The 14,978-nt window shown below is 51.8% G+C and overlaps 8 protein-coding genes across 8 annotated transcripts; 6 read left to right on the forward strand and 2 right to left on the reverse strand.

Moving 5' to 3' along the window:
* The first annotated feature begins 3 nt into the window (after positions 1 to 3).
* ASPBRDRAFT_529018 (Yae1 family protein) lies at positions 4 to 1,141 on the forward strand. The gene has a single exon (XM_067626970.1). It carries the CDS (start codon positions 262 to 264, stop codon positions 838 to 840), a length of 579 nt encoding a protein of 192 aa, XP_067481334.1. The 5' UTR covers positions 4 to 261; the 3' UTR covers positions 841 to 1,141.
* ASPBRDRAFT_530125 (uncharacterized protein) lies at positions 719 to 1,654 on the forward strand. The gene is made up of 2 exons (XM_067626991.1): positions 719 to 1,576; positions 1,638 to 1,654. The coding sequence occupies exon 1, from the start codon at positions 844 to 846 to the stop codon at positions 1,426 to 1,428; it is 585 nt and encodes a 194-aa protein (XP_067481335.1). The 5' UTR covers positions 719 to 843; the 3' UTR covers positions 1,429 to 1,576; positions 1,638 to 1,654.
* ASPBRDRAFT_54120 (SMP-30/gluconolactonase/LRE family protein) lies at positions 1,443 to 2,891 on the forward strand (the record flags this gene model as incomplete). Its single annotated transcript, XM_067627177.1, has 4 exons — positions 1,443 to 1,576; positions 1,638 to 2,197; positions 2,277 to 2,514; positions 2,588 to 2,891. 4 exons carry the CDS (start codon positions 1,443 to 1,445, stop codon positions 2,889 to 2,891), a joined length of 1,236 nt encoding a protein of 411 aa, XP_067481336.1.
* A 251-nt stretch (positions 2,892 to 3,142) lies between these two features.
* On the reverse strand, positions 3,143 to 4,345 carry ASPBRDRAFT_121786 (MYG1 family protein; the record flags this gene model as incomplete). The annotated part of the gene is made up of 2 exons (XM_067617457.1): positions 3,143 to 4,172; positions 4,260 to 4,345. 2 exons carry the CDS (start codon positions 4,343 to 4,345, stop codon positions 3,143 to 3,145), a joined length of 1,116 nt encoding a protein of 371 aa, XP_067481337.1.
* A 1,261-nt stretch (positions 4,346 to 5,606) lies between these two features.
* Positions 5,607 to 6,998, forward strand: ASPBRDRAFT_54122 (ICE2 family protein; the record flags this gene model as incomplete). The annotated part of the gene is made up of 2 exons (XM_067627178.1): positions 5,607 to 6,128; positions 6,195 to 6,998. 2 exons carry the CDS (start codon positions 5,607 to 5,609, stop codon positions 6,996 to 6,998), a joined length of 1,326 nt encoding a protein of 441 aa, XP_067481338.1.
* A 1,789-nt stretch (positions 6,999 to 8,787) lies between these two features.
* Positions 8,788 to 9,438, reverse strand: ASPBRDRAFT_121366 (endosulfine family protein; the record flags this gene model as incomplete). Its single annotated transcript, XM_067617423.1, has 3 exons — positions 8,788 to 9,162; positions 9,237 to 9,320; positions 9,403 to 9,438. The coding sequence occupies 3 exons, from the start codon at positions 9,436 to 9,438 to the stop codon at positions 8,788 to 8,790; spliced, it is 495 nt and encodes a 164-aa protein (XP_067481339.1).
* A 1,213-nt stretch (positions 9,439 to 10,651) lies between these two features.
* Positions 10,652 to 12,236, forward strand: ASPBRDRAFT_41892 (SAM-dependent methyltransferase). The gene is made up of 6 exons (XM_067624685.1): positions 10,652 to 10,700; positions 10,823 to 11,313; positions 11,413 to 11,430; positions 11,494 to 11,604; positions 11,665 to 11,783; positions 11,857 to 12,236. The coding sequence occupies exons 2-6, from the start codon at positions 10,980 to 10,982 to the stop codon at positions 11,911 to 11,913; spliced, it is 639 nt and encodes a 212-aa protein (XP_067481340.1). The 5' UTR covers positions 10,652 to 10,700; positions 10,823 to 10,979; the 3' UTR covers positions 11,914 to 12,236.
* Positions 12,237 to 12,921: 685 nt separating this feature from the next.
* Positions 12,922 to 14,935, forward strand: kexA (serine-type carboxypeptidase kexA; the record flags this gene model as incomplete). The annotated part of the gene is made up of 3 exons (XM_067617545.1): positions 12,922 to 13,097; positions 13,166 to 13,526; positions 13,598 to 14,935. 3 exons carry the CDS (start codon positions 12,922 to 12,924, stop codon positions 14,933 to 14,935), a joined length of 1,875 nt encoding a protein of 624 aa, XP_067481341.1.
* Between the last annotated feature and the right edge of the window lie 43 nt (positions 14,936 to 14,978).

Here is a 14,978-nt window from a genome sequence, read left to right on the forward strand (position 1 = left end):
GGGGTTATAAATGGTTGCAACTTTTTCGCGGGTGCGGATGATTCATCGCTTCATCGCTTTCGGCCGCTTTTCTCTCCGCACTCTTTTGGGGCTTTCCTTTTCACACTCTTTTTTTTGCACCCCACTTGACTGCAATAGATTGCCAATTCCTGTGGTCAGAAAGGATAGATCACCAACTGTCGTGTTCTCTACTCTGTTACCGTCTTTCTCCATTTCCCTCCTCCCCCCTCTCTTTATCCATCCGTGAACCGAAAGCATATCATGGAGAACAATAACCTACTCGAGAGTCTCCTTGACCTGGAGGAAGAATTCTACCAAGAGGGCTACGATCTGGGAGCAGCAGATGGTGCGCAAGCCGGGTATACAGAGGGTAGTGTGTTTGCTGTCGAGAAAGGTTTCGAGAAATTCCTCGAACTGGGCAGACTATATGGCAAAGCTTTGGTCTGGTCTCAGCGGCTTGCAGATTCGCAGCTATCGGGAAAGTCCGAGTCCGATGGCCAAAACAAGAGTGATCACAAACAGGAGGAACTCTCCTTGCTGGATCCCGCCATTTGCAAGGAAATGTCGAGCTTTTCGTCTAGCTCCAGACTAGCCAAGAACCTCGAGATCCTGCTGGAACTGGTAGACCCCGCTTCCCTGCCTATGGTGAACACCGAGGAAGCGGTGAACGATGTAGATGAGCGCATGAAAGGTGCTGCTGTTAAAGCCAAGTTGATTCAGCGTGCCCTGGGCGAGAGGGAAGACAACTCGGATATTCATCCCGATGCCAAAGACCTTCCGGTGTCTGGCGATGGCACTGGCAGCATTGAAGATATCAGTTCCCTGAACATTCGGCATTAGTGGATGACTTGCTTGCTTTTTCCCCTTTCAGTGAAAAGGATCTGCTTGGGGGCACAACTGATACTCTGCTTCTACTTGCAGCTATCTCCCTCGGCCCTTCTCGGACGTTCTCCGATCTACAGGTCTCGGGAAACTGCTTGCTTTATTCCCGCAAGTCTGGGAACCCATCCGGAGATCAGAACGCCGAGGCGTACTAAACCGCTCCGCAATATTGAGATGATTTGCTTGTCTTGGGGAAGAAGACCCGGGGGGGCGATGATCGTGCCCCAAACTCGTCTGTACCCCACACTAAGAGGGGTGTCTTTTCCAATTACTACCGCATCCGTCCAAAGCTCGCCCTTCCCAAGACCTCATTTCTTCCCCGAGGCAAGCCCCCATGCATCTGTCGGGATCAAACTGGCTTGGATGAAACTCGGCATCATCCCCGTTGATTACTCCATCCTCCTTGCCAATTACCCGTGCCATCTTCCGATGGACGGTCTACAAATATCAATGTATGACCCACAGCCCGGGGAATCTGGCATGAAAGGCTATACCTGGGCCTCCCCCGTTTACTTCGAAACGTCGACTTCAGACAAATTTATATAGATTTACGAACCACAATGCAAAAACTCCTGCTGTTACTCGGATCTTTCACGGGCAGCCTTGTTCATGCCCAAACTGGGGTCACCCATCCTATCTCGGAAGAATGTGGTCCTTCGGTGGCCTGCGTCAATCACTATGCGAATGTGCTTCCGTGAGTCCCTCGGGAAGCCCAGCTATTGAATTGCCCGGGCATTTATTAACACTTACAATAGCTATCATTTCTTCCGTAATGTAAGCACTATGGACGCCGTCACGACCTTCGGTGATACTGCCGTAGCAAACGGCACAGTCCTGCAAGACGTCAAGACAGCGGATTTCATCGTGTATAATAAAGAGAAAGGTCTCGATATCCTGGGCTCAAACCCGAGCTACGAATACGTTTTTGCCGTTAACGATGCGGTACACGAAGCCCCCGTCTACGTGGCATCGCAGAACAAGCTATACCTCTCGCAGCTCGCACCGCCCCCAGGTTATCTCCCGCAGCTGGTCATTGATCTCAACCAAGATCCCCCAACATTATCCGAATACCTCTCCGATCCACCAGTCTATGCCCCCAATGGTGGAACGTTCCATGACGGCAAAATCATCTGGGGCGCATCTGGCGGCAACAGATCAATTGGCGGGACCGAACAGCGGATCTCCCTCAGAACCTTAGATCCAGAGACGAATAGGACAACAAGCCTGGTCAATAATTACTTTGGATACTACTTCAATACCATTGACGACCTCGCTGTGCATCCCAAGACCGGCGATATCTGGTTCACAGACCCACGTAAGCTCTGCCACCTGCCACCTGCCACCTGCCACCCTGCATCTGGATATTCGCTAATCGATATAACCCCGATACACAGAATACTCCTGGTTCAACGATATCACAGACACGCCTCCCCAGCTTCCCTGCGCTAGTTACAGATATAACACTTCTTCTGGGGCCGTGGTAGTCGTCGACGACTCAATCGGTCAGCCAAACGGGATCGCTTTCACTCCGGATGGATCTATCGTGTACATCAGCGATACTGCGGCAGTCAGCGCTCCTATTGACCCTAAATATGGCCATCCGGGCAGTACATTCAATACCACGCATCGACGGTATGTAGAAGCCTGAACCCTGATCGAAGACCCGGAAGGTGACTGACTCATCTTTTTTTTGGTCCTTCTGCAGGACCATCTATGCGTTTGACGTGAGTGAGGATGGTGCCCACGCTTATAACAAACGCGCCATTTACCTAGCGCCGGGCTTTGTCCCGGATGGGCTGAAAGTGGCAGCGAATGGGTATATTCTGACGGGGTGCGGTCGAGGTGTCGACGTTCTCGACCCTTCTGGGGAGCTGCTCTTGACAGTGCAGACCAATTACACAGTCCAGAATTTCGCCTGGACGGGACCGGAGCTGAAGACGCTGTGGCTGATGGGCAATGGAGGAATCAGTAAGGTCGACTGGAACCTGCCCGGCCAAGTGTTGAAATAGATGCGACATGAGTAACTCGTGCGATGTCGCTCTGCTATTTAACGTCTTATTACGAAGAAGCCGGTTATGAAGGCTACGATTGAATGATGCCTTATGCATTGGCTTTCCAACACCGCACTTTGGCAAACCATATAACTTTTAGATAGTTTTTCTAACCTGGATCCCGTACCGTCGTGACATGAAGTATGTACGCATATATTCTATCATAATTGGCAGTCATCCGCAGCTGTTCATTATAATTCGCGAACTTGTTAATCCAGACCACGGATGGCCATGGCAAGGGCTCCCTCCTTGGTCTGGTGGCCGCCAATGAAGCCACTGGCGTGAACGAAAACGGCACCTTCGGGGACCTTGGGCTTTCCAGATTTTTCGGCCTCCGCGGCCATAACACCGTCGAGATCAGCATCGCGGACACCCCGCCACGCCTCCGGAAGAGGCTTGCGAGACACGAAGCTACCCTCGTTCACCGAGACGCACTGCACACGCCACTTCGAATCCTCCGCCGCACTCTCCGGGTACAAGACATAGTAGGCCTCCTCATCGGGGCTGGTCTCCTCTGAGCCAGAGGCCTCCTTCTCAAAGTTGTAGAGGTGCTCCTTCCAGGGCACACCACCCTGAGGGAGGACGATGATACGGCCGGACGGGTGAACGTCCCGACGGGAACGGTAAGCAGCACCGACGGTAGTCCGTGCAGGTAGCCAGGAGGAAGCGGCGTGATGCAACTTGCGAGCAAAGACGTTGCCAATAAACGTGCTGGCTCTGGCGAACAGACTATCCTCGTCCTGGGGCTCACCAGGAGGGCAGGTGGGGTCCGGGTTGTTCATGTCACCCACCACGGAGGTGATAGTGATTCCGCCGTCCTTGAAGCGCTTCTGGATGTTGGCGGCGGAAACGGCAGCGGGGTCATAGGCGGAGATGCCATTGTCGTTGGCATCGATGGCTTCAATAAAATCGGTGTAGAGCTTCTCGTACAGGAGAGTCACGTCCTCGTGGTCCAAGGGCAACGAGGTGTGCTGGGCGATGATGGCCCGACCGAAGTGCATGTAGACCAACCCCGCAGAAGAGAGCTTGGTGTTATGGTTTGGGAAGGTGGTTGCGAAAGTCCGCTGGTGATGATCATAGCGGTTGCTGGCGGCGTCGTATTCTCCGCCAACGTCGACAACAGTGTGGCAGGTAGCTAATTGAGCGGGGTCTCTGGTCCGGAGAAGAGGAGAGGAAGAGTATGTGGGCAGGAGACGGAGGAGATAGACGGCAAGAGCCTCATCGGCGTGGAAATGACCACTGCGCAAGGAAAGGAGGAAGCGTCAGCACAATCGCAAACATATGAGTGGAGAGAAAGCTGGGGAAGAGAGAAGCTTCTGCGCGTACTTGTGAGTTCCGATCAAGGGAGAGGAGGTCTTGACTTTTTTCGCAGCAGTTTCGGCCATGGTGAAGAATCGACGCCAGCGGAGCATATACTAGTAAGCAGTAAAGAGTAGAAGAGGGAAGAGGTTCAAAGAGGGTAAAAAAAAAATAGAACTGCTGTATACTAAAGTAAAGTCAGGCGTAATCGAATACTACAGTGAGTTACCTTTTGGAGGAAAGAACGAACCAGTCTATGAGGGGTCTGGATTGGGGGGATCGGTTTGGTATCTGTGATTTGTGATTGGTTGGTTAAAGGAACGACGCCTTCCACAAGAGGAAAAGACCTGGGCGCGTTTGCAACTGCCGCTTGACTTCATCGGGCGGCTCTTTAGGGCTTTTATCGCAAGGGCTTAACGGAAGCATGTGAAAGGGAGGGGAAGAGCTAGTCCGGATGAGGAAATCCGTGTATGTAAGAGCTGGATGTGTACTGTATGCTGTATGTATGCTGTATGTTATCCTGAAGAAAGGATTCAGCCAGCTTCGATCCTCTTCTGTTGACATTCATCATTTCATCGCTTCATCACTTCATCACTTCAGATTGCTTCTGCTCAACCATCATCTCTTCTCTTTCTGCTGCTTCTTCTCCCCTTCTGACCGCTACTTGCAGCCGGCTAAGCATCTGGCCAACTCCACCGCCTTCCGTTCTACGCTAAACCGCTGGAGTTAGTGTTATTATTATTATTACTATTGCGACTATCGTCGAATTGCCCACCTAATCTCGGTCTGCGCCCCCCGGCTTCATCGCCCCTTTCCTGGTTTTTTACGTCCCTATTTTCTGTCCATCCCCAGTCCCTGCGGCTGTTAAGCTTTTGCGCCTCTGTCAGTGGCTCTGCCCGAAAAAGATCAGAAAAATAAACGAAAAGGAACCTGTCCAGCGATCGATTGGCGTGTCTGCCTACTATTTATCCTTTTGCACGTGCCACAGCCAATTCAGGCCCAGTCCCATCCCATCATCATCCATCCACCATATTCCATCCCGCTTATGAGATAAGATCAAAGTCTTACATCGCCTGGAAAGAAGAGGGAGATTTCCCCCCCATTATTCAATAGACCAAGCTAGCATCGCCAGCGAGCTCAAACCCAAAGTCTAGAAATCCGGAAATCGGGCTTCATGTATCCTTAATTCGGGATTTCGTCACTCTCTCGCGCTTCCCACCCCAAGAATAATTCTTGGAGGCTGTCTAACCTATTACGTTGACACCGCGTCCGTCGTACCCTGCTCGCTCCCTCCTCCAGCATATTTGACTCTCCCCGTGCCTCGTTTGCTTCTCTCGCGCGTCTCTGTCCAGTAGCCCTGGGCCATATTGTCCGATGTGGCTCTTCCGCGCCCTTTCGTCGGCCGTCTTTCTGGCCGTCACCGTCTCTTCCATTCCCCTCGCCTTTGATGTCGGTGGGAAAACATGCGGTCTGGCCTATTCCTTGTCCCTGGCCACCTTCTACTTCCTATTTTCGCTTCTGCGCCTCACTACGCCTGATCGGTCATGGCTCCGCTCTTCCCTGATCGTCGTCATTAGCTCGACGCAATGGCTCATCATTCCGATCCTGCTTATCTGGTCGCTGAACCGCTTCTCGATCGATACCGATAATGCTGGCTCTTGGGTGGAGCGGACCTTCACAGGCAAAAGGGCCCACGACTCGTCGATCCAGGAGTGGCTGTTCGGGCCCGATGGGCTGGTAGAGTCCGTGACTATTGGAAATTGGGATAAACTGTTAAGATGGTCGACCCCGGTTTTTCAGCTGGTTGAAGGATTCTGCAGCTTATTGGTCATACAGGCTGCAGGGCAAATTACCCGCTGGCTTGTCAACCGTGGTGGGCGAAGCGATAGTTGGATGGTATGTCCACGTCACTCTATAGTCCACACTTGCAGGATGTCTATTTGCTAATGCGTGCTTCGCTAGATCGGTCTGCTGGTGCTCTCCGCCTCCATCATATCGAGTTCGGTATACTTTCTGTGGCGGGTCCTCCAGTTCCCTGAAATTTCAAATGTTGACGCCGCTCTGATCGGGGTATCGATCACCTGTGCTGTGATCCTTTGCGCGTGGGGTATTGGTAGTGGGCGAGGAAACCCAGTAGAAAGTTCTCTACTGTTCGCGTACATCGTGCTCTGCATCTACCAGATTTTCACTGATTACCAGCCGTCGCATCCGGTGGAGCAAGTCCCTTCTCCCGCTCAGGCGGGGGATTTCCCGCCGCTACCTCCTATTATCATGGCTTCCTACACGACCCTGATGCACGCCTTGTCCACCTTGCCCTCCATCATCCATGCCGCCTTCAACGTAATCACGGCAGTGTTCGGTGCCGTCACTCCATCCGTGTTGATATCGCTCACATACCGGATCCTTGTTCTGTACGCATCGACTCGCATCATACCCGCCGTCCGCGAAGCAGGCGCACGAGCTCTCTCCCAAGAGGCGTCGTTGGATGACTCTGATGCAGCTGGCCAGTTCTTGGGCGTGCTCAGCTACTTCTCTCCGTCGATCCTCATTGCCGTTTACACCAGTCTCCTGATGCAGCACTTCGCCTCCACCTCTCAAGCAATGGGTGGCAGTGGCGAGTGGTGGAGTACTCAAGGAGCCGGTGGTGGAAACCTCTGGCGGTGGGCCAATCTCGCCGGCACCATGGCCCTGTACGCCGTCGAGTTATACCTGGGTGAGAACGATGATCTGGACTCCGGACTTGCTGGCCACTGGAAGACCGACTGAATGGAGTTGTCAAAAATCTGGGTGCAACCTTCTGGCATCTTGACGACTTGGATTGCTGAAATCCCGCAGCCTTCATCGAATACGCTTGGCTCTTTTCACCATTTGCGACTATCGAGCCGGACAGGCATGGCAGGCATTCTTGCCTTTCGAAGCCTACAGCTAAGGTTGATATTGCCCGGATTCTCCGACTTTTCAGGCTAGACTATGCCAGGCACGTAAAGCATGCTTTTCGCCGGAGGTTCTAGAACGAGCACTTCAAAGGCCAGCATTGTCGTTTTGCTATCTATCTCAGATACTCTTACATTTCCTTAAGTGGGGACTGGAAGCACAAAAGCTTTTTCATTGGCCTCACTTGCAGCATCCACTCCGAATGAGTATATATTACTCGGGGAATCCAGCTTACGGAGCAGCAAACAGCTCTCGACCATATTCTTCACACAGCCATACCAAAGCCAGGCAATCATTATCCCCCTCGGCCTGGTGGGAATGATCATGTATAGCCTGTGTCGGTCATGAGCACCGCACACGCGATGGCGGATGCAGTCAATGGTGCACCCGGCTTGTTTTGCTGCTTTGCTGTCCCTCCAACACTCTCTTGAATCCCTTGCACTGGGGGTTCAGGTACCCTCCCTGCCTTTCATCGCTCCTTTCAAGCTGTGCCTCTCATTTACTTTATGGTCTTGCGAGCCACTCCTGTTACTATACCCCAGTCGTTCTGCTGAGTCGTCAATTCTCTTCTTTCCGATTCGCCATCAAGGATCATATAACAGCATGTATTGCACCATTATCAGGCTTTGTTGTGCTATTTGCCTTTTTTTGTGTGTGCCTTAGACGAGTTCTTATACCCAATGACAGTTTTGCGATGGAAGGTGCGATGTCTTCTCCCTGCCTGTAGCGATCTTGTACTGGTCATCTTCATGTTACAATCAGCGCAGAATATTCAACTGAGCCGAATCAAGTTCCTGGCACCCAAGTTGCGCTAACTGTAGCGGATGGGTTAGGTAATGCAACAGGGATGCGTCCCGTCTACCGTGTTAATGTAGGGATCCGCACATAGGGCATGGGGTCTGATACCGCACCAAGGACGGAGAACAACCATCAATTGCATTTTGACCCTGCTGGGCGCTCGTTTGCCAACGTACGTCAGGAATAGAACAGATGCCAGATGCATTTCCATCTCCGAAATAAACCGTGTATCCAGCACGCACTCGCTCCTTCACCCTAGAACAACAGTATGCGAAAAGATCCCACAATTTGTGCAGCATCGCACACATAGGAGCGGACGAATGAACGCATCACAAAGGAGCCTGTGAAATAACTGGACCATCAAATGACCAATGTATGTTCTGCAGCTGATATTGACAGAGAAGAGAAGAAGCTTCAAGACGAAAGGGGGTTGAGTCCTCCAAAAGCCGATACCACAAGCAACGAATTCCGAAAGGGCGGGTACAGTCATCGAGCTTCATCCAGGTAGACCGGCTTTAAAGCACGTCTCCAGGTTGAACTTCTGATAACCGGGCCCTGACTGGGCCCGAGCCTCGGCTCCCGCCACCCTTGCAAATTCATTGCCGGCGGCCCTGAAACAAGCCATTCTGGTTTGTCCACAGAAATCGCTAAAAACGGAAGAGGAAAAAGGAAGAATGGGAACAAATGTCGTAAATACATTAATATCGATCCATAGCGCCAGGCTCTTTTGATGCCACCACCACCGACGGGAAAACAGTGAGGCTTTAAAAGCGAAACAAGTGCGAACGGGGCAAGGAGAACACAGGTGAGACGGCTCAGTTATCTATTGCCGGATCGGAACGCCGCCACGAGCAGGGGGTGGGCTCACACTGTCATCGGTTTTCTTCTCGGCCTCCTCAGTCTCATCCGCACTTGTTTCGCGTTGCAGATAACTGGCCTCCTTCACGGGGCTTCGGCTCTGAAATCCGATGGAGCCTGGATGGCCACTGATGCTACCAGGGATCTGCTGGCCCCCTTGAGCACTGATGCTGCCGCCATTGCTTGCAGCCGCAGGGTTGTTAGCACCAGGCGAGGTGGCAGTCAGGTGAGGAATGTTCTCAGGGACGGGGTGCTGAGAGCCGATGTTGGTGACACCGACGTCCGAAGCCTTTCCGGCCTTGCTGAGTGCGTAGTCACCCGAGTCGAAATATTTTCGTTCCTACACCGCAAGACACTCGCAATTAGAGGGTTGAACGGACGGGATCCAAAAGACAATTAATTCAACCGGCATACCTTCAGTTTGTTCTGCAGAAGGTCTTTCTTGGTGGGCATCTTGCCGTAGAGGCGGAAGAGCCGCTGCTCATCCGGGCTCATTTTCTAGAAAGACACAAGATCATTGTCAGTCTGATAAGGCACATAATCTTTTGGAGTAATTTTGATCGTCCGGGATAAGACTCACGCTAGTATCGATCTTGTTCTGCTGATGGGGATTCATGTCGGCGTTTACCGGGGAGTTTAGAATCGACGATTGAGAGAAGAGAAAGAAAGAAAGAGGACACCGTAGGTGATGAGGAATAGAAGAAGAAATAGTTGGGCAAAAATCAGGTCAGGTTGTTAGGTGGTTGAGGGGGGACAGGACTTGGGATGAAGCGCGGTCACTGGAAGGGAGTGTCGTCAGGAAACCCCACCGATGGCGGGGAGGAAAGTATAGATTCCACAAGATGAGACGACACCAATAAAGTGGTCTGAGCTGACTGGATCCAAGAGGGAGAGGGAAGGGAAGCGTGTGCAAGCACGAGAGAATGAAAAAGATAGATTGGAAAGTTGAAATGAGTTGGTCAAATAGAGCAGATAAGAGAGGAAAGAGAAAAGAGGAGGTGGATGGGGGAGAAGGGGGAGAAGAGTGAAAGTGGGAAGCAGCACAACTGAGAGAGCAAGTCCCAAGTAGTCAGTAAGATAACTCAGAAGAGAGAGAGACTGACTTGCCCGTCATAACTGGAGAGGGAGCCACTGCCCGATGGTTGGCTGTGACCGTCTCATTACCAAACCCTGTGCTCCGCTAATGTCGATCCACCTGTACCTACTAGTCCTGGTATGGTAAAATGCTATCTGCATTAAGTTTAGTTTGATGTATTCTGGAACGGTTCCACTTCCGCGTGACTAAACCGTTACATACCCATACCGACCTTGCCGGCACCTCACTTTCAGCATGATTATTTCTATATAATCAGCCTGAGGTACAATTCATGGCCACTATAGAACACTACTATGTAGATGTGCGTGACGGCTGGTCCAATAGGCATTAGTGCTTTGATATTTGTTCCTCATTCTCCATTTAGGTATTCCCGTCTTAACTCAACTACTAGTTGAATAGCAGCAGTTTATCGTCTCACTTGATAAGCTGCCGCTTATCGATTAGGAACCAAACCCAACCAAGTTTCATTTGGCAAATCAGGCACAAAGAATGACTCTTGCACAAGAGCTTTCACTTGATCAAATTGCTTGGTTATGTAGGATTCACGGCTCTATTAGATGTAAACCGTCAATCCCTTGATTTGAGGTGTCAAATAGAAGAGAACTATCCTGATATGGAGTGGTAACAAGGAGGTAGTAGTGCCTTTGAAAATGTGGTGGTAATACTCGGTATTCGACCCTCGAATTGACTTCACGCATTCAAATTTCAGCAGCTCTTCTCTTTTCTGCCCCTCAACGACCATCGCCCTCCATCCCTTCTTCCAGTCTTGACTGTTTGTCCACGTAGGATATCCCTGTTGCTTACTCCCTGGTCTATATTATTCTTAATCTCAATTGTTTCTTAAGACATTTATCTTGTTCCACATTTCTTGCTTTGCCATTATATACTGACGAACACAAAAAAGAAGAAACAAAACGAAAAAGAGACAAGCAAGGTATAACTACCTGGGACGACACACGTTGCGCGGGTTCAGACCATTTCTCGATACCCTCCTCAACTGTAAACTGCTCTAAGCCATTGTTCACCTGCAGGATACATCAAACCCTTCCATTCGCGACACCATGTCCGCGCAAGGTTTGTCTGCCGAACCCGTGACCATTGTGGTCGAGCATCTGGACCCCGAGCTGGGCGCTTGGTCCGCCCTGGAGTATGGCTGCATTGCCCGGGAATCACACGCTGCGGGGAGCAAATTTCTCCTCAGTTCGGTGCCCACCTCCTTGCAGATGCCAGAAGACCTGGCTGCCACCCCAGGCCTTGGAGTGGAGCATCGCAGTGTCGAGCAAATCTTTGCGGATCGGAAATCCAGAGTCTGCCTGCTGGACCCGGCTGCCACCGTGGAGCTGAGTCCCGCTGATGCAGACACTTTTGATGTTTTCCTTTTCGGGGGTATCCTTGGTGAGTGTCTCTCATATCAAGCCTGGACTGTTGAGGGGGTATTGGCCGGCCGCGTGATATGCCCAGGATAGCTAACCATCGAGATCTACTGGTCTTCAGGCGATGACCCTCCTCGTGGTAAGTTCTCCATATAAATAGCAAGTAACTACAAGATTCAGACTGTTAACAAGATGGACTCAGACCGGACTTCTGAACTGCGCAAGAAGGGCTATGCCGGAAGAAGACTGGGCCCCAAGCAGATGACCACAGACACGGCAGTGCGTGTTACGCGCATGGTCGTGCATGAAAAAGGTCAAAAACCCCTGCTGCCTCGGACAGTGAGCTGAGAGACGAGGGCTGACCCCAAGACAGTGCCCCTGGAGCAAATTCCGTACATTGACTACCCGGAAATTCTGATCAATAAGCATGAACGCACCGAGATGCCGTTCCGCTATGTCAAGGGTGACGATGGCGAGCCCATCATGCCCAAGGTACGTCCCGGGAGAACTTTTCATCTCAGAAAGCCATTACGTCTCATCGCACGATGTCACTGACATATTCCAGGGCATGGTTGACTTGATTAAGAAGGATGCTGATCAGGGCATCGATGATCTTGTTTGATCTGATATATCAGCGACGGATGTAGCCTTGTCCGAGAAAGAAAGAGGAAATCACTGTACAGGATAGTTTAAAGAGGAAACATAGTAACAAACTATAAGCTCTAGATGTGCAAGATGAAGAAGGACCCATTCCCGAACACTAAGGATTGACCGGAGGTTGGGCGGACTCTTGGCTATCACCGCGAGATCTAACATTAGTCGACGTCACGGATAGCTTCGCAAAATCATGGTCAGGAAACCACTGGATTCTTTGCCACGAGGATATTGTGGCGTCTGTCTAGCCGATCCAGACTGATGGATGCATGAGAGAGACGCAGCCAGAACAGCCAAAGAAGAACCGGAGAATCTGACGGGATTCAAGTCTTTTCTATAGAAGCAACCTATAGAGCCCCCAAATAGGCAACGATGGGCTGAGACTGTCTGGAAACGGTATCAGAATGGTTTCATCCCCTTCGTCGAGCTGCCTCTTCCGCCTCTTCCGGGCGCGTAACAATCGTAACGGGATCGCCCAGATACCGGCTGATACGGGGCCATACCGAGCGCCGCCCCGTCTGGCCACGCCATCCTCTTATGCTCTCTCTATCCACTCTCCCTCAGCCTCTCCCTCAATCAACTTCCTTTCCCATCTTCCGTCTCCCCTCTCTTTCCTCCTCCCAAAAACCTCTTGACCTTCACGTCTGGCGCGCGTTGGACAGCGGCTCTTGTGCTAGAGGTTTCCAAATTGTTCCCCGCCTCCCTCTGGCCTTGACTATTCCCTGTTCCTGAAACAGGTCCCCAGCTCCGGTCCTATCCGCCGACGTAATCCCCGAGACTTGTGCTGCCCATTACCTCCGCCTCCCAAAAGGTGACGGGTAAGTGAGAAGTGCAAGGCCCAGTTGGCTGAAATTCGATGACTCCTTGAGCGCAACTTCGAGTCCGCTTGGGACCTTTCCCTCCGCGCCATCTTCCGCAATATCTACTACTACCCTGGTCATCCGCCGCCGTATCTAAAAGTACCGATCGCCTACAGATGGTCTCCTTACCGTTCTGCGGGGAGACCACTTTCAGTCCCTCAATGGCGTCTTGGTTACTTTCAACGCTCCTTTTTCTGAGCCCGTCCTTGGTGTCAGCCAAGTCGGCCGCAGACTATTATGTTCATTCCTTGCCCGGTGCCCCCGAGGGGCCCTTGCTGAAAATGCATGCTGGGTAAGCCTTCTCTGTCCCGGAACGGTCCGCTTAGTACCTTCATACTGACATGTCGCTTCTACGCGCAGCCATATTGAGGTGGATCCACAGAATAATGGAAATCTTTTCTTCTGGCACTACCAGAATCGCCATATCGCCAACCGCCAGCGAACCGTCATCTGGTTGAATGGTGGCCCCGGATGTAGCTCCATGGACGGCGCGTTGATGGAGGTCGGTCCGTATCGCCTGAAGGACAATGAAACCTTGACATATAACGAGGGATCCTGGGACGAGTTCGCCAATCTGTTATTCGTCGATCAGCCAGTCGGAACCGGTTTCAGTTATGTCAACACGGATAGCTATCTCCATGAGCTCGACGAGATGTCGGCTCAGTTCATCGTCTTCTTGGAAGAGTGGTTCAGACTGTTTCCGGAGTATGAACGCGATGATGTACGCTGGAATCCTTTCACTTCTACCCTAGTCCTGCACTCTTGCGGCTTCTCTTCTAACATCTCCGACAGATTTACCTTGCTGGCGAGTCTTACGCCGGTCAGCATATTCCATACATCGCCAAAGCCATCCAGGAACGGAACAAGAACGTTCAGGGGAAGACCATCCCTTCGTGGAATCTAAAAGGCCTACTGATTGGCAATGGTTGGATCTCTCCACAAGAACAGTACATGTCCTATTTGCCCTACGCATATGAAGAAGGCCTTATCAAGGAAGGCAGCCGGACCGCTAAGGAACTTGAAGTTCTGCAGTCAGTCTGCAAGTCCAGGCTGGAAACAGGCAAGAATAAAGTCCATCTGAACGATTGCGAGAAGGTCATGAATGGCTTGTTGGATAAAACGGTCGAAGACAACAAATGTCTCAACATGTATGACATCCGCCTTCGTGACACCACCGACGCATGCGGTATGAACTGGCCGACCGACCTGGAGGATGTGAAGCCCTACCTGCAGCGAGAAGATGTGGTTCACGCGCTCAACATCAACCCGGAGAAGAAGTCTGGCTGGGTGGAATGTTCAGGAGCCGTGAGCAGCGCCTTCAATCCTCAAAAGTCGCCGCCCTCGGTCCAACTACTTCCCGGCTTGCTGGAATCGGGCCTGCAAATCCTTCTTTTCAGCGGTGACAAGGACTTGATTTGCAACCATGTCGGAACCGAGCAACTCATTAATAACATGAAGTGGAACGGAGGCACCGGTTTCGAGACCTCACCCGGCGTCTGGGCTCCTAGACACGACTGGAGTTTTGAAGGCGAGCCGGCTGGTATCTATCAATATGCCAGAAACTTGACTTACGTGCTCATCTACAACGCAAGTCACATGGTTCCCTACGACCTACCCCGTCAGAGCCGGGACATGCTAGATCGCTTCATGAATGTCGATATCGCGAGCATCGGAGGCAGTCCCGCCGACTCTCGCATTGACGGTGAGAAGCTGCCCCAGACCTCGGTCGGCGGCCATCCCAACAGCACCGCAGCGGAGGAGCAGGAGAAGGAGAGGATCAAGGAGACGGAATGGAAAGCCTACGCCAAGTCAGGCGAAGCCGTTCTCGTGGTTGTCATTATCGGAGTATTAGTTTGGGGCTTCTTCATCTGGCGAAGCCGCCGGCGTCACCAGGGATACCGGGGCGTCTGGCATAAGGACATGAGCGGAAGCTCTGTTCTCGAGCGGTTCCACAACAAGCGCACGGGAGGCGCAGACGTCGAGGCTGGGGATTTCGACGAGGCCGAACTAGATGACCTTCATTCCCCGGGTCTTGACAGAGAACACTACGCTGTGGGCGAGGATAGCGATGAGGATGACATCTCGCGACAGCATTCTCGACAGGCCTCCCGAGCCGGGGGGCAATCATAATCTATCCTAGTTCATCTTTTATTGGGGTAAACTTGTGATGGTG

The sequence above is a fragment of the Aspergillus brasiliensis genome (genome assembly GCF_001889945.1).
Source record: "Aspergillus brasiliensis CBS 101740 unplaced genomic scaffold ASPBRscaffold_4, whole genome shotgun sequence".
Classification (NCBI taxonomy): domain Eukaryota; kingdom Fungi; phylum Ascomycota; class Eurotiomycetes; order Eurotiales; family Aspergillaceae; genus Aspergillus; species Aspergillus brasiliensis.

Bases quoted from the DNA above. Each gene is read 5' to 3' on its own strand.
- ASPBRDRAFT_529018 (XM_067626970.1), top strand. From the start codon at position 262: ATGGAGAACAATAACCTACTCGAGAGTCTCCTTGACCTGGAGGAAGAA.
- ASPBRDRAFT_530125 (XM_067626991.1), top strand. From the start codon at position 844: ATGACTTGCTTGCTTTTTCCCCTTTCAGTGAAAAGGATCTGCTTGGGG.
- ASPBRDRAFT_41892 (XM_067624685.1), top strand. From the start codon at position 10,980: ATGTCCGCGCAAGGTTTGTCTGCCGAACCCGTGACCATTGTGGTCGAG. The intron at 11,605-11,664 runs GTCAAAAACCCC...ACCCCAAGACAG, and splicing joins CATGGTCGTGCATGAAAAAG to TGCCCCTGGAGCAAATTCCG. The intron at 11,784-11,856 runs GTACGTCCCGGG...GACATATTCCAG, and splicing joins GCGAGCCCATCATGCCCAAG to GGCATGGTTGACTTGATTAA.